This window comes from Eretmochelys imbricata, chromosome 26 (genome assembly GCF_965152235.1).
Source record: "Eretmochelys imbricata isolate rEreImb1 chromosome 26, rEreImb1.hap1, whole genome shotgun sequence".
NCBI classification, from domain to species: domain Eukaryota; kingdom Metazoa; phylum Chordata; order Testudines; family Cheloniidae; genus Eretmochelys; species Eretmochelys imbricata.
Window position 1 is genome coordinate 7,537,502 of NC_135597.1, and position 22,125 is coordinate 7,559,626.

Consider the following 22,125-nt stretch of genomic DNA (forward strand, 5'->3'; position numbering starts at 1 on the left):
CAGCGAGAAACTGCTGAATTGGAATTCATTTGCAAATTGGATACTATTAATTTAGGCTTAAATAGAGACTGGGAGTGGCTAAGTCATTATGCAAGGTAGCCTATTTCCTCTTGTTTTTTCCTACCCCCCCCCCCCCCCCCCAGATGTTCTGGTTTAACTTGGATTTAAACTTGGAGAGTGGTCAGTTTGGACGAGCTATTACCAGCAGGAGAGTGAGTCTGTGTGTGTATGGGGGTGGGTTTTTGGAGGGGGGTGAGGGAGTGAGAGAACCTGGATTTGTGCAGGAAATGGCCTAACTTCATTATCATGCACATTGTGTAAAGAGTTGTCACTTTGGATGGGCTATCACCAGCAGGAGAGTGAATTTGTGTGGGGGGGTGGAGGGTGAGAAAACCTGGATTTGTGCTGGAAATGGCCTAACCTGACGATTACTTTAGATAAGCTATTACCAGCAGGTCAGTGGGGTGGGAGGAGGTATTGTTTCATATTCTCTGTGTATATATAAAGTCTGCTGCAGTTTCCACAGTATGCATCTGATGAAGTGAGCTATAGCTCACGAAAGCTCATGCTCAAATAAATTGGTTAGTCTCTAAGGTGCCACAAGTACTCCATTTCTTTTTGCGAATACAGACTAACACGGCTGTTACTCTGAAACCTGCAATAACAAACTATATTGATGCCTTTAAGCAGTGACCTTTACACCTTTTGGAGCTGAAAGGTATTGCAGACTATAAATATGCTGATAGGCGCCAATAACAAGGGGTTAAACTCAAACTTGGCTGCAAAAATCTGAATTTTTATCCAGCTGTTTGCTCCCATGCTCCCCACTGTGCATGTAAGTAGTGAAATACCCAAGCCCTCGCTTTTAGTAGCCCATTCACAGTCCTCCTCTCCCCTTTCAGATTAACGGATTAAAAAGTAATTTGATAAAGATTAAAGTATTTTAAGGAGGATTTAGTTACTTTGGGAAAAGAGCAATTTTCTCTCCTAATGTAACATCTCAACAGGAAGGGCTAACACGCGACTCCTGCTGATACAACTAATCAAGCTGTTAAAATGGTTTAGTAAGTGAAATAATACCTAGGGGTAAGTCACAGAACATAGGAAAGGACTTGCATAGTTTTTGTTTATTTCTTGTATTTTAGAAGTCAAAACCTTTCCTCAAATCAACAACAGATAGGCTTTGCAGACACACACGGCCAGATTTCCAACTGCCCCGTAAACACAACTGGAGCCAGATTTTCAAAAGGCTTCAGGACCTACCAGTTCCCATTGTGATCCAGTGGCCAGGTGCTGAACTCTCTTGAAAAACCTGGCTCTCAGTTATGATGCCTTAAAGGGAACTTAGCTCTTTTGAAAGTCTGCTCTGCATTTTTCAAGGTCTGGTCATTAACGCTTTTAGTACACAAAACATAATTTGCCTTTCACTTGCAAGTCAGACTTTTTCCAGCTTATATTTTCCTTGGTCCACCTAAATAAGAGTCATATACGTTGCGGCAAAGCATTTTAAATGTCTTGTATTTTCACAACCTTTACTCAATTAAAAAAACAAGACTCCTTGTAAGTATTTTATACTATTTATTGATGCAGCCAGTTTACATCAGGCTAGAACCTGCATTTTCAGAACAGGCCATTTTTGGCTATTCCTGCAGCCTTGTCATAGCAAAAGAGGTACCTTGAACAATGCCTTATGCTATGAGTATTCAAGTGACTATCAGTGAAAGTTTAAATATAATTTATACGCACTGATTATGAAAATAGATTTCTCCCATACAATATTCTACTTCTGCCAGCTACAAATATGACAAAAATAATTCATTTAAGTACGTACGTTTCTCCAGCCCTACACTCCATTCTTCCTTCAATGCATGTACATTACCTTCCTGTTAAGGAAAATGACCCTATATTTATAATGCAACTTTTTGCCATGAAGATAAGTGTTGTCCAATAAGGCAAAAGGCCTAAGAGCCTGATGAATCCCAATTCTGCTCCAATTGGCTATGCGACCTTGAACCTAAGAAGGTCACATGACATGATCGAGTCAAAACCAATACAGCCCCATTCCCCCCAGTTACGTACTTTTGGGGAGCTGATCTTTCCTAGGAAAATAAATGGTTTTGCTATAACTATTAAGACCACACCACCTTCCTTGTACAGAAGGCAGAAGATCGGCACTTCTGCAGCTAAAAAAGCGACCCACTGAAGTAGCTGTGACAATTTAGATCACGGTTAACAAGGGCAAACTCTGCAAATTTAACATCATGCAACATTTCTTCCTATCTTCCAGTAAGATTGGTATTTCCTTTGATTTTGACCTATTTTAAGTTAGTGAGGTAAGTATTCTTGATGCACCCAGGTATTTTTTGGTATAAAACGTCTGTGCTTGTTCGTGTACAGAATAATCACAGACACATAGGAGAGGTTCTCAATTGGTGTTACAGTGGAAACAGCTTATTGAGTGAAATTCATTTCTGGACGGAGATCCCATAAGGCTTTCTGCACTGCAGAAAGTCCATGGTTCCCTGTCCACTAACAGGTAGAGAGGGGTAAAGGAGAGGAATTTTGGACCAGGGAAGTGGCTCCCATGGTTTCATAGACTATCAGGGTTGGAAGGGACCTCAGGAGGTCATCTAGTTCAAGCCCCTGCTCAAAGCAGGGCCAATCCCCAACTAAATCATTTCTCTGAATTGGCCCAACATAGAGCATTGGGGAAGGTCTGTGCTATCCATGGTTTCAGTGAACAGAATGCTTGCATAGCATGCGTTCAGGGGCAACAGCTGCCATTCCATACACAGCAGCAGCGACCATGGAGAGAGAAGCTGGGCTTCAGTCCCTGTGTCCACTTTGCTGGAGGAATAAACTCTCTTCCTCTTCCTAACCCACACTTAATTTCCTGTTTAAAAAAAACAAAACCCAAAAAACATGCACTTAGGTTTGGTGCTAGAAGGGACACGTACAAGCTAGAGATTTTCACTTGTCAGCACTCCACACTGACATCGAAAGGACTAAATAAGTAGTGTGGGTCTTGGAACATGCTCCTTTAAGTTCTAATTATAACAAAGCTCCGCTGTGCATGAAGATTTTCTAGTGAAGATATAGTTGCAAAGATGCTTCCACTGTATATTTCCGAAGTTGGTGGAGCCATTGCATACCTAAATTCAAGCTACAACTAGGCAGTGTTACCTGTGATGACTTAGTTAAATGCTGTTCCCCCCACCCAAAAGAAAGTACCTGAAAGAAGTGTTTTGGGAACTCTGTCCCCACCACATTCATCATCTAGTATGCTGTGCATGAATAAAGAAACTAACTGTGGATATACTAATACTAATTGTAAACCTGAACATTTCTGCTACTATAGATGACTGACATTTCATATATTTATATTGCAGATACAAATGTAATAAATATAGTTGCATATATTGTGCTTTTATAAATTAAAATCCTAAAAAATGCATTCCAAAATGAGGTGATGCTAAAACAAGTCTAGTTAAAAAAGTAACACTTCTGGTTCTAAAACTAGCCCACTTTCCCATCTCCATTCAAAAAATAGCAACAATGTCTATTCTTACACGTATTACATAAAAGCCCCCTCCCCCAAAAAGTGATCAGAGGTGTTTCCTTAGGCACTATTGAGGGTATAAATTATTGTCTAATAAATGGTATGTCTAGATTATAAAGGGAATGGGTGAAGGAACAAAGTCACAATAAGTGTTTTTCATTTCTTCCTCTTCAGCAAGTATTCTTCCAGTCAACTGTGCCAGGCCCTATCTGACACTCTGAGACATGTGTAAAGGTGTCAGCATCTCTTCAAAGATAGCTCCTTTTACGTTAGAGCCTCTCAAGTTAGCTTCTTGTAGATCACAACCTGATAAGTCACAATTCTAAAGGATATAAAAGAAAAGCCTCTCAGGTTAAGCGTACAAAGAAATCACTCTGTGATAGTCTAAGCTAATATAAAAGTACGCCCAGCTTCTGTAGAATGGTAGTTAGAGCAAGCTAGAATTAGTTGGACGCTATAATATTACCCTAAATTAGCTACTCCTGGTAAACTATTTGAGATTGAGACTTTGGTTACTTACCACAAGCAGCTACAGTCAAATTTATTTTTAGTGAAGGAATTTGATAAGATACAATATAAACACCTCATCTCAAACTAGCATTCGAACCACATTGAACAAAGCTGATAGAAAGGTAAGAATCGTTGCCATGCCAACAGACATAACTGAAGGGCATATCAGCAATTTCCTCTATCATAACAGCTTTATAGGGCTTGTGAACATACCAATTAAGAGAAGTAATTTTTCTACAATATAGACACTTAAAGCATATTGCATGAACTCGAACAGCAAGGCAGGCTTCCCCATGCTACCCTGCTGAATGTGGCATGATTCTCTCCAGTAAAGTCAACAGCAAAGCTCCACCTGTCTTCAATGAGTGCATGATCTAGCACTAAAAGTGAAGTGTAATAAAATCTCCACGCACATTCAGATCCGTGTGTCACTTTGGAAGAAAGGCCAAAAAGATTTTTGGCAAGCTGAAAAAACTAAGGTTTGAAGTCTTTATTCCTCAGCCCCTGGGGCAAGCGTGAAGCAAGAGCAAAAGTACTGACAGACTCAGATATGGGCAATGTGGGGCAATAAAAGGACAAATACTAGAAAATTGACAGCTGCTATACTTAAAATCAGTGCCTCTTCATTGCTCCCAGTTTAAAATATCCCTGCTTTCCATTTAATAGATAACCCAGCTGAAAGGAATTAACCTTGTTAAGACCTCTGTAGATGCTGAAGTCTAATAATTCTATTGGAAGTTTAGTTCAACAAGTTACTGTGTATGAAACAAAAACATTACTCACTTCTAAGTCAGTTCCTGCCAGAGTTGCTCCTCTGAGGTTACAGTTTTTTAGCTTTGCATTTTTCAAAGTTGCAACTCTTAGATTAATTCCTGTCATCTGACTTCCTTCCATGTCAACACCTTTCAGGTTAGCACCTAAAATACACAAACAATCGGTCTACAAAAAGAACACTCAAGGGTGAAATTCACACAGCCAACCCCTGCACAAAGCTAGGGTAATCGTGGGGCTTTTGGGACTTGCCCAAACTCAATGCAAGCAATGGCAGAAACAAAACTAGAACTCAAGAGCTCCTGCCTTCCAGTAACACGCTCTCAATTCACGAGACAAAGCCTCCTCTCAAATATATTGATTCCACAAATTAAGTTTGACACTCTGCCATGTACCATTTAACATAAGTCACAGCAACGCTTGCACTTTTAGTCTGTATGACTCCCAAAGCAAGTGGATACCAGAGAGAGAGACTATTTTTGTTACCTTCCAGGTTAGCTTTAAGGCCAGAGGGATCTTCAAAATTACATCCTTTCAGCGATGCCCCTTCTGCATTGGAACAGAGCATCTTTACACCTTGTAGGTTTGCACACTGGCAAAGAAAGAGGTACATTCTATCAGTAAGATTCTACACACAGCTCAGAGAACTGCAGAGACCAAAAGGTAAGAACAGCTTGTCAGATCGTATCATTTATCTTAGGCTACGGCTACACCAGAGCTTGCAGCTGCCCACTGTAAGTTCTCTAGTGTAACTGCTCTAAGCCGATGGGAGAGAGCTCTCCCATCGACTTAATTAATCCACCCCCAACAAGCGGCAGTAGCAGCCCTCCCACTGAGATAACACTGTCCATGCTGGTGCTTAGGTTGGTGGAACTTATGTCACTCGGGGGGTGACTTATTCGCACTCCTGAGCGGCATAAGTTATACCGACGTAAGTGAGGATTGGCCCTGCTTTGAGCAGGGGATTGGACTAGATGATCTCCTGAGGGCCCTTCCAACCCTGATATTCTATGGTAGCGTAGACATAGCCTTATAATAAGGCACTGAAACCCATTATAGCACAGCATATAGTGCCATCTAAGGAGGAGGAGTGAAATCTTATAACACTGTTCCCCTGCCAACCTCCCAGAATGGGGAGTAGTGCAATAACCCACAGCAGCTCTTCAAGAGACCCAATGCAAGCTCAAGACCAAAATCTGTATTTACTTTAGACCTATGCTTCCATAGAAACTGATCTGAGGAGGGAAGGAAATTAAAACTTTGGGATGAACTATAAACCTGTCAGATCAAGTCTTTGTGTAATCAAACATTTTCAATAAGACTTGTAAAGTGATCTATACACTCAAGAGCTTGCAAAGGTTTTTAAAACAAATGTAGCTACTTTGTATTTATTCCCAATATTGCTCTTCTAAATTACGTAACACTGAACAGCGCAGGCTTTCCGAAGACACAATTCTCACATCAAGCACTGATCCAGAGAGGTCAGCTCGTTCAAGATTTGCACAGCAAAGGTTCGCATGGGCTAGGTTGCAGCGGCTTAAGTTAGCCATCTTGAAGTTTATGTATCGAAGATCTAACCGAGAGAGATCTGCACCACTGAAATTTAGACCCTAAAAAAAAAACAAAAAACAAATAGAAGTAGAAGATGAGGTTTAGTCCAGCGGTCTAAGCACAAAACCGAGTCAGAAGCTTCAGTGTTCTAACCCCAGCTCGAACACCCTCCACATCTGTGACCTCGGACACAATCTTTGACTCAGTTTCCCCATTTCTAAGATATGGACATTATTTTCATCAGACAGGTATTGGAACATTAGATTATGTGAGGAGCTTTACAAATAAAATTATTTGTTTTTATTTATAACACACTGAAGCCCTAGACACTTACCATTACAATCTGCTTGAAAGACTTTATAATTCTATTCCATCCCCACACATTTTTTTCTCGTGCATGTAAGATAAAACATTAGACGCTTACCTTCATTTTGTATTCTACTTAAATCCAGATCTTAACAAATATGTTCTCAGACAGGTGAATTTACGCAAGGAGCTTACAACATTACACAGTGTTCTCAGTTCCTTAAATCAAAGAAAAATATACGCAAGAACACCTTCTGCTCCATATGAGAGCGAATGAAATGTAAATGCAAAACCTCACACATTGTCCTCAGTTATGTTAGTTCATTTTGCATTTGAATAGGGAACTGATTAATTCAGTGAATGGCTGCTACATGAAATCTTCAACCTAAAATAATAGAAGACAAAAAGCAAAACAGAGGGGCTTTTTTTCCCCCTGCATGATTGGTTCTGGATTAGCCATATCTTTGAATCAAGACCTCCTGTCTCACATTTAAAAGGAATTAAAAGGGAAAAAAGGAAAAAAACCCACACATGGCTTGGACTTCACATCACTAATTGTCACATGAGATGTAGGGCATTTTGCTGTTGGACTCTAGTACTATAGTTCAAAGCAACGTTTGTATTATACCTGACAGCGCAGTTCAGACTTAGTTGGGGTTGCCAGCAGAAATCGGACAAATTCCTTCCGGGATATAGGAGAATGATCCTCAGCTGGCTGAGAATTCTGCAAGAGAGTTGCATCAAACAGTTTAAAACTAATAATATTTATAGAAGCGAGAGCTAAAATTGATTTTAAAAAAAAAAAACCCAAAACCTCAAGGCGTACAGTCAAATAAAATAGAAAAGTTACCTTAATAGCTACTTCCAGATGTTCAATCAACGAATCAATACCAAAAAATCTGGCTTCTTCCAAAACACCTAACAAAAGAAAAAAAAATTTCTTCGCTATTTAGAAAATAAGGGCCCCTTCCTGCATGATGCCAAACTCCCTCCTTCGCTGGGATATGAGGAAGTTTAAAACCTCCCAAGATGTGCAAGATCTGTCCCCAGGATTGCAAGTGCATAAATTCTATTCCCGCACCCCGCAATTCATCTTTTAACTCTCAGGAAGACAAAAACCATCTCTTGTTGAATTTAATCAGTTCACAAGAAGTACATAATACAACTGTCAACCATATACATTAATTAGATGTAATTAGGGTGGAGGAAAGGAGACCTTATCCACAGATTAAAGGAAAAATTATCTACCAATTTAGTGACGGTGTGTTTCAAATACAAGCAGTGTAGAAGATCTGGAGTACATGAGGGTTAAGGAATTAAACCCAGAATTATAGTAATAGGTTAGGGCATGGCAAGAATCCTGACAACCCTCAAGCTGAATCGGTACCAATATATTATTTTCATTCAACTGTAAATCACAGAATTAAACTTAATCAATAACAAATGGACCAAAAGTTTTAAAAACATCTACAAACCCTCAGATATACATATACAACTCTTATTGACGCCAGTGGATGTACGAAGGGGCAGAGTTTAACCTTTGATGAGGAATAAATTTTAGGGATGTCACACAGAAAATACATACCTAGCAAATTAACGCCATCATTTACAATGAGCTGCCCATGACGCAAATAGTTCAGAATTGGTTCAAAGTACTCTGGGCTGCGATCAATTAGGAACGCTCCCCTGCGATCCTGCTTATTCCCCCAGACATCTGTTTCCATACACAAAAAATATGCAGTGTATTAAATTTGATACAGTGATAACTTTTCATATTCAGATTACTACTGCCACACCACTCAAAGCAACAGATTGTAATGAGCTAAATAAAAGATTGACTTGAAGGGACACAGTCTGGAAGAGAATGAAAAGAAAAAAAAAACAAAAAACCAAGAAGTGGCAATTGTAAATCCAAAACACAATTCATGTTACAGCATAAGAACCAGCAGGTGAATCAACATAAATCGGAGCAGAACTGGACTGTTTTAGTTTTACTGGAGCATGGACTGTATTTTTGTCTCTTGAACAGTGTTAGCACATTGATTGCATTAATTGAAACAATGGTCAAATAAGAGTGAGATGCAACTAAAAGCATTCACAAGTATTACCAGTGGTAAATTACATTTTCAAGATGTCATACAAACTTTAAGTACAACAGGTGAAAAGTAAACCATTTTAAGTTCTGTTTTGGTACTCTAACATATACTCATAAGGAAGGGGTATCTTTAAAAAAAAAAAAATTAACAGTGCTTTTACTAACTTTAAGGAAGAAGTCTATTTCAAAATACCAACCTTTATCTTTAAACATATGGGCCAGCATACTGTCAGGTTCTTTATTAACTAAAGTGCTCCTGGAAAATAAAGCAAATTCAATTTATCTTTAGCTTGTCTAGCTCAAGAGGTACATTGCAACAAATCAAGAATTTCCTGTACCTACAGTTATGAAAGTGATGAGAGTAAGAGACAGATCTCTAAATTACAATGCTGTCCCAGACTTATTTTCATAACATGTATAGCGTATTAGGTCAAATTTACTCTCATAAGACATCTCAAAAGGAGAGAGCTTATTTGATTGATTAAAAAGTAGAGAAGATTCCAAATACAATTTTCCAGCAAGTTTTTAATACTATCTGAAAACTGTTCTAAATCAGTAATAGTGAGCAATAAGATAACTGCCCAGAAAGATTTTCTCCTAAATAAGTGATTTTTTTTCAATGTTTTTTTATTTGTCCTCTGAAGACTCACCAAGTGAACATACAGTGGTTGACTCACGGAAGTAAGTCTATAAAGTTCTTTGAAAACAAAAATTAAATAGTTATATTCCCACCGTGTAGTTGTAAAGTATCGGCCTCCAACATTTAGTGTTAACCAATCCGTGTGCGACCCTGTTAGTTCTTCGTGAAATTTTACGTCTGTCTGAGGATCTACATTGATGAAAAGTACAAAGTGATCTTTAGTCAAGTATATTTCTGAATAACCCCACATTATAAGATACCTCTTCTGAAAACTGTTTGCACACTGGTGAAAAGAATTTCATATATATTTTACATTTACTTCAAATCTTTCTTCGTAAGTCAAAACATTAGTCAACCCCCCCACCCACCCCACACACCTACCAATGAATGGCTCCCCTTCGCAAACGAACAAAACATCATCATCCCTAGGGAAAAAAGGAAAAAAAAAAATTGTGTACTTTGTATAGAAAGTCATTAATCCAGGGTTAACCCTTTCCCAATCAGTTTGAAGCAATGGAAATTGATTATCATTTACTTAGAACGTTAGCATCCAATTCTGATCTCCCATTGATTTTATGAGTGTAACACAATTTCAATGGAGATACTCCCAATTTACACCAATGTAAGCCAGGCAAGAATCAAGCCCTCTGTTACTTAGCAAGTTTAGTTCAGTTCATTAGTTGTATCTCCTGTGAAATGTATAGTACCTGTTCTCTCTTGTCTGAAGTATACATAGTCTTGACGTCTTAAATGTCCAATCCTCCAACCCTCACACATGTAATTCACAGGTAGAAGGGCTGAAGGATTAAGCCACATACGTACTCTGTGCATTGGTAATCCCTTTAGTATACACATTTCTGTACAACAATTCAGATAGGTATTAAATGTTATGACATCCAGTTGATACAAGCAGTTTAATTTCTCCTCAAAATTTAAAAAACAAAACACAAACACTTTGGCTAGGATATCATAGCATTTCTGTTTTGGCAAATTAAAACATAAGATAGGAGAATGTTAAAGGAGAAAAAATGTTAACTCTCTCTTGCTTCAGGGCATAAAATGACTTAAAACAAGGTTCAGGATGGAATCCACACAGTCATGCAGCATTCCATATCTGATCAGGGGCACTTGTGATGGGATTTGCTTTCCTCTAAAGCACCAGGTATTGACCACTGTTAGAGCCAGGTTATTAAAGTCGAGTTATTGAAGATCCAGGAGGACAGCCCTAAGTTTTCTAACCAGTATCTACACAAACTGCTTTTCAAATGGCCTCTATAGCACTTTCTTCATATATTTTCATAGAACAGCATATTAGTATTAGTCTCAATTAAGTTAGCTTCTGTTTGGACAAACATTACCTGATCAATGCAATATCATCAATGAGTCCACCTTTCCCATTGTACACACTGGTCGCTTTTATTCCAAGCTTATTACTAGCCACAGACAGCAAATCTGATAATGTCCCATAAACAGCCACCACCTATAAACAGAAGACAGGTAATTTAGTGCTGCAGATACCGTTTGTGGATATTTTTTCTGGACATTTAAACTACTGTTTTTAAAAGAAGAACACACATTATCTACACTTAATATGAAGGGGGGAAAACAACAAGCCCCCACGTCACAATCTAATGGCCCCCTCTAATGAGCTGAAACAGTTGTAAAGTTTGTTTTGGTTGTGTCTTTATAATAACTAAGAAATACCTTGGGCGTTAAAGGATTTTTTAAAAACATGTTTTATTGAATGCACAATGATGATTAGAATCCTATTCTATCTAGTAGGACTTAAGCCTCTTATTTTAAATCTCTCTACTTCTCCCTCTATTCTACTGCTCATGAAATTGCTGAAAAATGTCTTTAAAACAAAACACACAGCAAGTCCCCAAGAACAAATAGAGAAGGGGGGGAAAAGTCTCCAGGGCATCAAAGTGTTTACAATTAGGAACATAAGAAGTGTCATACCAGATCAAGCCATTCTGAAAGTAGCCAGTACTAGATGCTCAAGAGGAAAGTTCAATAAACCTACCCACAAGCATTTCCTGACCCCCATCACTAAGTGATTGATTTGCGGCCTGAATCTTGAGGGTTAATATCCCAAATAAAAATATACATCTAACTTAATTTTAGATCTTCTCATTGTCCACATAAATGTGCAGCCTTTCTTGAACCCTAAGCTCTTGGTCTCAACAGTATCTTGTAGCAGCAAGTTCAAGAGGTTAATTACACAATGTGTGAAAACAAAAATAAGAATCTGTGGACAGGAAATAATGTTACTAAGCTCTCAAAAATAGCACAACTCTTAAGTAAACTGGCACTATGCTCTATCATTGAACAGACCTCTATTTTTTGTACCAAAAGAGGAACTAGTTTGTTGATAAGTGTCACAACATGGACACTGATTATTTTAAAATTACCAGGCATTGCCAAGTATCAGCCCATGATCCAAAGGCAGTGTATGGAATTGAATAGTGTAGCCTGTGGTCATTCATCTGTAATAAGCATGTCCCATGGAGACCACAGGTCACTCCACGCCTTCATGCTTTGGCAGATGTAACATGTGTGTAAAACCTAGCAGAAACCACAGTGATCCAACTGTTCCCATCTGTCAAGTGTTAAGACTGGAGGTGCTATCATAACCAACCCTAGCAACAGATTGCAATAGCAGAAAACAGAATCAAACCTCTTAGTGGCATTTACTCAAAAAAACATTGGAGCATTAAAATGCTGTAATGGCTGTGGATTTCTTTTCCATTCTATTTGTCCCTCTCCCCTTTGCCAGTCACTTGAAATGTCAGGTGTTTAATGAGATCAGGGCCTTGAGAAGGTCCCTGAAGTCAGAATCTCCACAAAATGCAGACCGGGAGAACTCAGTACTGCTCAAGGTACAAGATAAGCACCAATGTCGTTGTGCGTCAGAACAAACTTAACTAGTTCCAACCCAATGCATTATTTATGGTTTCAGTGCCTCTTCCTAATCACCACACTGCCAATTTTTGTTAGGATGAGAAAAAAGGGAACGGAAAGAGCTGTCAAAAAGTGAGGAGGGTGAGGGGAAATCTACTATATAATTGATCCTCAATGGACTGAGACCAAAAAAACTCACCCTAATAAAAATCTAAAAATACGGTGAAGGACAAAAGAAATGTGCAGGTGTGTTTGCGAGAGGGAAGGGTGGAGGGCGGACAATAAATGAAGTTTCAAGAAAGCAGAAAAGGAAACAAATGGTGACATTTACAAGACTATGGCTTTTATATGCATAAATGGAAAAGATAAGAAGATAGCTGCTGAAACAATATTAGATGCACAGTATTGTAGAAAGAAAAGGAGTACTTGTGGCACCTTAAAGACTAACCAATTTATCTGAGCATAAGCTTTCGTGAGCTACAGCTCACTTCATCGGATGCATACTGTGGAAAGTTTAGAAGATCTTATTATATACACACAAAGCATGAAAAAAATACCTCCTCCCACCCCACTCTCCTCCTGGTAATAGCTTATCTAAAGTGATCACTCTCCTTACAATGTGTATGATAATCAAGTTCGGCCATTTCCAGCACAAATCCAGAGGGCAGAGCCCAGAGGAAGCAGAAGGTCTGGTATGACCGCATGACGCGGGCCCGCGCCTACGCCACCGGGGATCAGGCGATGGTTCTCATCCCTGTGAGAAAGAACAAACTACAGGCCGCCTGGGAGGGCCCTTTCAAGGTTATCAAGCAGCTCAATTAGGTAAACTATGTGGTGGAGCTGTCGAACCGGGCGCACCACCGCCAGGTGTACCATGTGAATATGATGAAGCCATATTATGCCAGGGGGAATGTGGTGTTGGCCGTGTGTGGACAGTGGGAGGAGCAGGGAGATGACCCTTTAGTAGATCTATTCCCTGGGACCAGAGCTGGTTCCCCCCTGGAAACAATTCCCCTCTCGGATCAGCTAACCCCTGCCCAGCAAGCTGAGGTCAGGGGGGTGCTGCATCCGTACCGACAGCTGTTTTCCAACCAGCCTGGACGCACTAATCTGACTGTCCACCGGGTGCAGACAGGGTCGCACCCGCCGATAAGATGCTCCCCCTTCCGAGTCACAGTGAAAACTGCTCAGGACCTGGAAAGAGAGGTCCGGGACATGCTGGCTTTGGGGGTGATCCAGCCATCGGCCAGCCCTTGGGCCTCGCCGGTGGTGCTGGTCCCCAAAAAGGATGTGTGTCCGGTTCTGTGTGGACTATCGGAAGCTCAATGCCATCACTGTATCTGATGCCTACCCCATGCCCAGGCCGGACGAGCTCCTAGACAAGCTGGGAGGAGCTCGGTACCTTACCACCATGGACCTTACAAAGGGCTACTGGCAAGTGCCGCTGGATGCAGATGCCCGGCTGAAAGCGGCCTTTATCACCCCTCTGGGGCTCTATGAGTTCCTGACCCTGCCTTTCGGCCTCAAGGGAGCACCGGCCACCTTCCAGCGCCTGGTGGACCAGCTCCTGAGGGGGATGGAGAGTTTTGCCGTGGCGTATATTGATGACATCTGTGTCTTTAGCCAGACCTGGGAGGACCACGTGTCCCAGGTTAGACAAGTGCTGGACCGACTCCAGGGGGCTGGGCTGACTGTAAAAGCGGAGAAGTGCAAGGTGGGGATGGCTGAAGTATCTTACCTAGGCCATCGGGAGGGGAGCGGCCGCCTAAAGCCGGAACCAGCCAAGGTGGAGGTGATCAGAGACTGGCCCGCTCCCCACACCAAAAAGCAGGTCCAAGCCTTTACTGGGATGGCAGGATACTACCGAAGATTTGTGCCCCACTTTAGCGCCATAGCCACCCCCATCACTGAGCTATGCAAGAAGGAGAAGCCAGACAAGGTGGTCTGGACCGAGCAGTGCCAGGAGGCTTTCCGGGCGCTGAAGGAGGCTCTGGTCAGTGGCCCAGTTCTGGCAAACCCAGACTTTGACAAGCCCTTTGTGGTGTTCACCGACGCCTCCGACACGGGACTGGGGGCGGTGTTAATGCAGGAGGACGAAAAGGGGGAGAGACACCCCATCGTGTACCTGAGCAAGAAGTTGCTAGCCCGGGAGCAACACTACGCGGCCATCGAGAAGGAGTGCCTGGCCATGGTGTGGGCCCTCAAGAAACTAGAACCCTATCTCTTCGGGCGACACTTCACCGTGTACACCGACCACTCTCCCCTGACCTGGCTGCACCAGATGAAAGGAGCCAACGCCAAACTCCTGAGGTGGAGCCTGCTCCTGCAGGATTACGACATGGACGTGGTCCACGTGAAGGGAAGTGCCAACCTGATAGCGGATGCGCTGTCCCGGAGAGGGGACCCCGAACTTCCCCAGGTCACTGGTCACAGCGACCCCGCTCAGTTCAGTCTCGAAGGGGGGAGAGATGTGACGATGTGACTCAGCAGGGAGGGGGGAGTGCTGACCTGGGAATGTGCCCTGGGGATGGGAGACCTGAGAGCCTGTCACCTGAGCCAGGAGGAGGAGGGGGAGGTGACACCTCTGCCAGGAATGTGGACGGAGACTGCAGCAGGGAACCTGCTGGGTGGGTTTAGTTTTCAGTTTGGGGCTGGGTGGAGGAACACAGGGAACCCCAGGGCTGGGGTCTAAGCTCCCTGCTCCCCCAGAAGGACTTGACTGAGGGGTCCTGGGTGTACCCACAAGCTCTGTTTTGGACTGTGTTCCTGTTGTCCAATAAACCTTCTGTTTTACTGGCTGGCTGAGAGTCTCAGTGAATCCCAGGAAGAGGGGTGCAGGGCCTGGACTCCCCCACACTCCATGACAACTGGTGGCAGCCTAGATTTGTGCTGGAAATGGCCGAACTTGATTATCATACACATTGTAAGGAGAGTGATCACTTTAGATAAGCTATTACCAGCAGGAGAGTGGGGTGGGAGGAGGTATTTTTTTTATGCTTTGTGTGTATATAATAAGATCTTCTAAACTTTCCACAGTATGCATCCGATGAAGTGAGCTGTAGCTCACGAAAGCTTATGCTCAAATAAATTGGTTAGTCTTTAAGGTGCCACAAGTACTCCTTTTCTTTTTGCGAATACAGACTAACACGGCTGTTACTCTGAAACCTAGTATTGTAGAAGCACTTCTTGCTGCAATGTCTCCGTACTGGTCAATTTATACAGCCCTACTGGCCTTGGCTAAGAAAGCAGCAATTTAAAAACCTTTCCCACAGAACTGGTGCTGCCAAGCATCCTGCTGCTCACAGGGAACTAAGTCAACTAAGGGTTTCAAGGAGGGGATGATGGGCCACACTAAGCCTGATGTAAGTGAGCTTAACGCCACTGAAATCAAATGACTTACACCTGGTTACACCAGGACTGAATTTGGTGAAGTGGCAGGAAGCAATGAACGGACCACCAATAAAGCAAGTGTTTTTATATACTGATTATTTCGTTGAAAAATAAATATTGCTCATTTGTTCTGTTCCAGGGCTCTCTTACATTGCTTTCCATTGCAGCAGTGAAAACTAAGTCAGTTCTGTCATTCCAGTTAAATAACTCATGAGATATAGATCTAAGGCAGAGTGGGAAAAGGAGCTATGTTTAGTAAGACCTAGCGAGACCAGGCGTGTGAGGTAATATATTTTATTGGAACAACTTCTGTTGGTGAAAGAGACAAGCTTTCGAGCGTACACACAGCTCTTCTTCAGATCTTAGAAAGGTACTTAGAGTATCATAGCTAAATATAAGGTGGAACAGATTTTATGAATACCTGACAGTTGGTCATTTCTTCTTTAAGATTTGTATGCTGGCTAAGCCTAGAGAACTGAGCCTCTCTCCTCCTTCAAAGATTATTTCAGAAGCCTCAGATAGTGAGTAAAGTTTAATATCACTTGTTAGCAGCAGATAACTGAAAGTGTAGATATATCACGGTAGTTGGAGATGGAAAAGACCATTATTGGAAGTGCATGCATATCCCCCCCCCGGATAGAGGGAATAACTCACATTAAACCAATATTACACTAAATGTTGGGCTGAAGGCCAATCCAGCCTTAGATGGCGATTTATAAAAACAGAACCATAAGCAGCCGGCAGACTTTAATTTACAGGCCTGTCACTGCAAACTAGAAGGAAAAGAGCAGGACCTGCATTAACAATGACAATGTGAATGTGACTTTAACCACATGGAACCATGACTCAAGCAAGGAATTCCTAGTCTCTTTGAAATCCCCCCCCCCCCCAAAAGAAAAAAAAAAAGAAAAGAGTTAGTGAATACTTGACATATGCTCACTCTTAATGAGCTCAATCTCATTTCCATGAACTTCAATGGAAGTAGGACTAGGCCATAACAGAGAGGATCAGTAGAAAATCTGGCAAATACAGATGTTCTTGAAAGATGCTAGCCCCAGATACTGAATTCGTATATTCTACCCATAGAACAGGAATAGGATGGACAGCAATGCAAAGCTCCCCCATCCTGCCCTGCCTGCATGTCCCAAACCTATCCTAGAGGGACACACTCTCGGGAATGAAAGGATAATTCAGTCTCCAAGCCATGAAAAGGAATTGCTGCAGATGAGGCTGAAGTTTATTACACATAACAAAAACATGGTAATAGATCCTTAACAAGGTGCACCGAAATTTTAGCATCCCTATAAATAAGTCATTCATTTCTTAATTTTAATAGTGTAACATCGTATTCTTAACACGATAAAAATTATTAAACAAAACTTAAAAAAACTTGAACTTCCTTGTTTGAGGGAGGGAAGGAAAGAGGGATCACGTATTGGAGGCCGGGAGAAGAAAATTAAGGGTCTAATTTTGCAAGGCACAGAAGACCCGTAACAATGAGAGGTTTCACTAGAAGTTGAAGGTCGTATAGTAGAATATTCACAGAACAATTCCCTCCATGTAAATATGATTCATACACAGACACTATTAAGTTTATATATTGTCTTAAGAGGTTTAATTGCTGTTTTGGTTATGTTTCAGAGTAACAGCCGTGTTAGTCTGTATTTGCAAAAAGAAAAGGAGTACTTGTGGCACCTTAGAGACTAACATATTTTTTTGAGCATAAGCTTTCGTGAGCTACAGCTCACTTGCACTCGATGGAGTGAGCTGTAACTCACAAAAGCTTATGCTCAAATAAATTTGTTAATCTCTACGGTGCCACAAGTACTCCTTTTCTTTTTGTTTTGGTTATAACATCTGTGCAGGGCCAGACATTACTACATTTATATACTAGTATTACAATCAGACAACAGTGGGAGACTGAGGGAAATTTTTCAAACATGAGTACCAAGATATAGGTCTGTAGATTTATTGCAACATGTCTATCCACACAACCCTGCAGTATTTTTCCCCCCACCTCAACAGCTACAAACACGCTAGGAGGACTTAAGTCATTCACACAAAATTTGTGCATACCCACTGCTGTGCTAGAAAAAAATCCACCTTTATAGACAGATTTGAAAACCCGGCCCACACCATCAGTAACCATGGTACTTAGACAGGGTGGATTGATTTAAATCACGAACTGGAATGCCTCAATTTAAATAATCGATTTTAATCAACTTTTCCATTTGTACTTCAGTTATTTTCTAAAAACACAGCCCTCCCGTTGACTGAGCTCATGTTTTCACAGTTATTTACATCTAAATAGAGCCTTTACACTAAAACTGGCACATCTTTTTGCTAACTCGGAGGATACATTATAACTATGTACATTTATTTGAGGAATTATATAGTATATTTTCAGATTCTTATTAATTGTACATTTTTAGTATATTAGAAAATGATGAATGATATATTGCTTATTTACTTGATGGTTAAATTTTTGCTCATTACTTGTGTCAAGCTGTATTAGGATGGTAACTGGAATTTAAACAAACACACAAAACAGTTTGTGTTTTTACAATTTGTTTTTATTAAACAAAATAACCTTAAATGTTTGAGATATATAAACCTCATCAAAAAATGTTTCATATTTACAACTAAATGACTAAATAAACAGAGATTAACTGTAGTCAGTGAATTAAACTGATGATTTCAGGTCAGTCTGGGAAAGTTTTCAAATATGCTTAAGTGAAAGAGAGTGCTGCTTAAGTTCCTACATACCAAAGTATTTTGAAAATCAGACAGTCTCCTAAATTACTTAGGCTAACCTACTATGCCACACCTATAAAGTCTGACCTCAAAAGTCACATGGTTCTCCCTCGACTCTCTCTTTTATATAGAAATGCAGACTAACTCTAAGTTTTTGATAGAGGCTCATGGATTCATTATACATACTTATTATTTAAATGTTTTAAGAGATTATAATAAATTTAGGTCTTATGTTTTGTATTAAATTCACATTTCACTTTAAACAGGTATATCTTTTTGAAAAGAAACACATAATTTGAAGTAAAACAAAAACAAATTGAAATTTAAAAAAAAAATCCTGATTTTTATCCATCCTGTTACTAACATTGCACCAGAGAAAGATGCATCATGTACTGGTATTTACATTGCACCAGTAAGATTTACAACACCTACCCACTACCCCAGCTAAATTAATATGATGCCTGCAAGAGCACCCACAACCCATGCACACTGATTTACACTGTGAGGAGGGTTGCCAACGTTTGTTGGACAAATTTCTGGAGATTTCATCACGTGACATCATCTTAAATTAAAAGATTAATCTTTAATTCTTGGAGACTCCAGGACAATCCCAGAGGGTTGGCAAACCTGACAGTGAGTCATTTGTACTGGCAAAAATTCACATCCACAAACCTGTGACACCCACAAAAAAAAATACATACAACCACAGAGTTCACATATGCACCGGGCACCAGTGGCATCCCCTCCCTATTTCCCCTCCTAGCCCCGCTACCCTTGAGAGCTCCTCTGTCCTTCACCCCCCAACCCTTCATACCCCACTCCCCCAAATACCCTTCATACTCCCCACAAATAATCTTCATATTCCCCCCTCCAGTACCCTTCATACTCCCCCACCCCTTCATATTCCCCCCTCCAGTACCCTTCCTTCTCCCCCTCAAATACTCTTCACACTCCCCCCCTCCAGTACCCTTCATACTCCCCCACCCCCTTCACACTCCCCCCCTCCAGTACCCTTCATACTCCCCCACCCCCTTCACACTCCCCGCCTCCAGTACCCTTCATACTCCCCCACCCCCTTCACACTCCCCCCCTCCAGTACCCTTCATACTCCCCCACCCCCTTCACACTCCCCGCCTCCAGTACCCTTCATACTCCCCCACCCCCTTCACACTCCCCGCCTCCAGTACCCTTCATACTCCCCCACCCCCTTCACACTCCCCGCCTCCAGTACCCTTCATACTCCCCCACCCCCTTCACACTCCCCGCCTCCAGTACCCTTCATACTCCCCCACCCCCTTCACACTCCCCGCCTCCAGTACCCTTCATACTCCCCCACCCCCTTCATACTCCCCGCCTCCAGTACCCTTCATACTCCCCCACCCCCTTCATACTCCCCGCCTCCAGTACCCTTCATACTCCCCCACCCCCTTCACACTCCCCCCCTCCAGTACCCTTCCTTCTCCCCCCAAATACTCTTCATAGTCCCCCCCTCGGTACCCTTCATACTCCTTCCCCCTCCCCCCGGCCCCACCCACTTCACCTCAGAGGCCCTTCGCCAGGCCCCCCCCTCACCTTCCCGTTCTTGGGGGTGCCATTGACGAAGAGGGTGACCCGCCTCATGCTGCCAGCGCTCCCGAGGCCACGGTCCTTCGCCGCCAAACCCGGAAGCCAGCACCTCTGACTGACATCGCCGGTCCCCAATCAGAGACCCGCTCCCACTCCTCCTGCCCAATGGGAGGCAGGCAAGGGCGGGGCGTTCTTCCGTGCAGGTGTGGAGGTTAGACAGGGAGGATTGACGGGGGGAACGTTCTGCCCTGGGGGGGGCGGGGTCTGGGTTTTGGCCAATCAGAGCTCTAAGAGCGAGGGGGCTTGAGAAGTGCAGGGCGTTACTCGTGACGGCCAAACAGCATGAGAAATATTTGCATGAGGAGGGGGGGCCAATTACTCCCTAGACTTCTGATTGGCCAGGGTGTGTCACGTGGGGATGGACTGGCCGTTTGATGGGCCGTATTTCAAAACTAGTGCGCCATCCAATCGCGTCGATGCTATGTTTCTTACGCGCTGCCGGGACTCACTGCAGGGAAAATAGTCCTGCCCTCGCAGAGGCTTTCTGGGACTATCTGAGCCCCTAAGCCTGCCGGAGGCGGCCTTCTTCCTGCCACCCCACTGGTCTGGAGGGCATGTGCCCAGGTTGATGCGGCTAGGCGGGAGGTCGGCTCTCGGTGCGGGATGACCATGCGGAGGGATACGCACGGTGCAGGCCTTGGAATGAGTTTGAATGAAGAGGCGGGTCCAGCCCGTCAGCCGTAGTTTTCCTCTCGGTCGGGTCGTCCTGGATTCGGGAACCGTTGTGTGTGAGGTGGGGGGCTGTGAGAGGGGGAGGGGTGCTGGAGGGGATATGAGAGGGGGCATATGAGAGAGGGGGAGAGGAGGGATGAGAGGGGGAGAGGTGGGGAGCAGGGATGAGGGAGGGGTACAGGGGGAGAGGTGGGGAGGAGGGATATGAGAGAGGGAGGGGTGCTGGGGGGAGGAGGGATGAGAGAGGGAGGGGTGCTGGGGGGAGAGGTGAGGAGGAGGGATATGAGAGAGGGAGGGGTGCGGGGGATATGAGAGGGGGAGAGTTGGGGAGGAGGGACGAGAGAGGGAGAGGTGGGGAGAGTTGGGGAGGAGGGACGAGAGAGGGAGAGGTGGGGAGCGGGGAGGAGGGACGAGAGAGGGAGAGGTGGGGAGCAGGGATATGAGAGAGGGAGGGGTGCTGGGGGGAGAGGTGAGGAGGAGGGATATGAGAGAGGGAGGGGTGCGGGGGATATGAGAGGGGGGAGAGTTGGGGAGGAGGGACGAGAGAGGGAGAGGTGCTGGGGGGAGGAGGGACGAGAGAGGGGTACAGGGGGAGAGGTGGGGAGGAGGGATATGAGAGAGGGAGGGGTGCTTCGGGGAGGAGAGATATGAAAGGGGGAGGGGTGCTGGGGGAGGAGGGGGATATGAGAGAGGGAAGGGGGATGGGGGATCTGAGAGAGTGGGACGGGGTAGTGTAGAAATTGAAAAAATGTCCATGGGAACAACAGGATCTATATGTGGGGGGAATTGCTTGATAGACCCTTGGGTACTGGGGCTCTTCTCCGCGGCCCCTCTGGGAGCAGTCTCCTTCCCCCACCCCCACCCCTTTGCAGGACCTCTTTGTCAGCTGTTGCTACACACTCCAGTGACGCTACTGAGGACATGTGCAGTCTACTTGCCTTTCTTTTTGTGGTGCCTGCACCTCCTTTGGGTGGGGGGAGGAACGTGCACCAGCCGGTGTGAATCTTTGAGCGTACCCAATCAACAAACGTTCCTCTTTTCTACCCATCTCCTTTCTTTCTTTATGTTGCCCAGTTGTATGCCGGACACCTCCTGTACCCCCAAAAGCATCCAATCTAACTTCAGATGTTAGCACAAGAAGGGAACAATAAAACAATTAGAAGTAGGTATGTGGAAGGAAGGACTGGATTGTGTGTTTGGTTTTGCTTGACAGGTGCACAGCATGGTACAGCAGGCTCTTTTCTTTAAAAGCACCTGTTATTTTTTTAAAGGAACAACCTACTCTTAATACTTGGCAATCTCTGCCTTTTCCCGCATTACTTATGCCATCTACCAAAGCAGTCTTCA

The 22,125-nt window shown here is 43.2% G+C and overlaps 1 protein-coding gene across 1 annotated transcript; it reads right to left on the reverse strand.

The window, feature by feature from the left end:
• Positions 1–1,565: 1,565 nt before the first annotated feature.
• On the reverse strand, positions 1,566–20,165 carry KCTD9 (potassium channel tetramerization domain containing 9). Its single transcript, XM_077805771.1, has 12 exons — positions 20,053–20,165; positions 10,791–10,912; positions 9,814–9,857; positions 9,525–9,621; positions 8,990–9,048; positions 8,283–8,411; positions 7,548–7,615; positions 7,326–7,421; positions 6,301–6,450; positions 5,327–5,432; positions 4,853–4,986; positions 1,566–3,881 (listed from the first exon to the last, which is right to left on the reverse strand). The coding sequence occupies exons 1-12, from the start codon at positions 20,098–20,100 to the stop codon at positions 3,765–3,767; spliced, it is 1,170 nt and encodes a 389-aa protein (XP_077661897.1). The 5' UTR covers positions 20,101–20,165; the 3' UTR covers positions 1,566–3,764.
• Between the last annotated feature and the right edge of the window lie 1,960 nt (positions 20,166–22,125).

Excerpts from the sequence above, each read along its gene's own strand:
- KCTD9 (XM_077805771.1), bottom strand. The coding sequence starts at position 20,100 with ATGAGGCGGGTCACCCTCTTCGTCAATGGCACCCCCAAGAACGGGAAG. Across the intron at positions 10,913-20,052 it reads GCACCCCCAAGAACGGGAAG|GTGGTGGCTGTTTATGGGAC; the intron begins GTGAGGGGGGGG and ends TTCTGTTTATAG. Across the intron at positions 7,422-7,547 it reads ATCTGGAAGTAGCTATTAAG|AATTCTCAGCCAGCTGAGGA; the intron begins GTAACTTTTCTA and ends ACTCTCTTGCAG.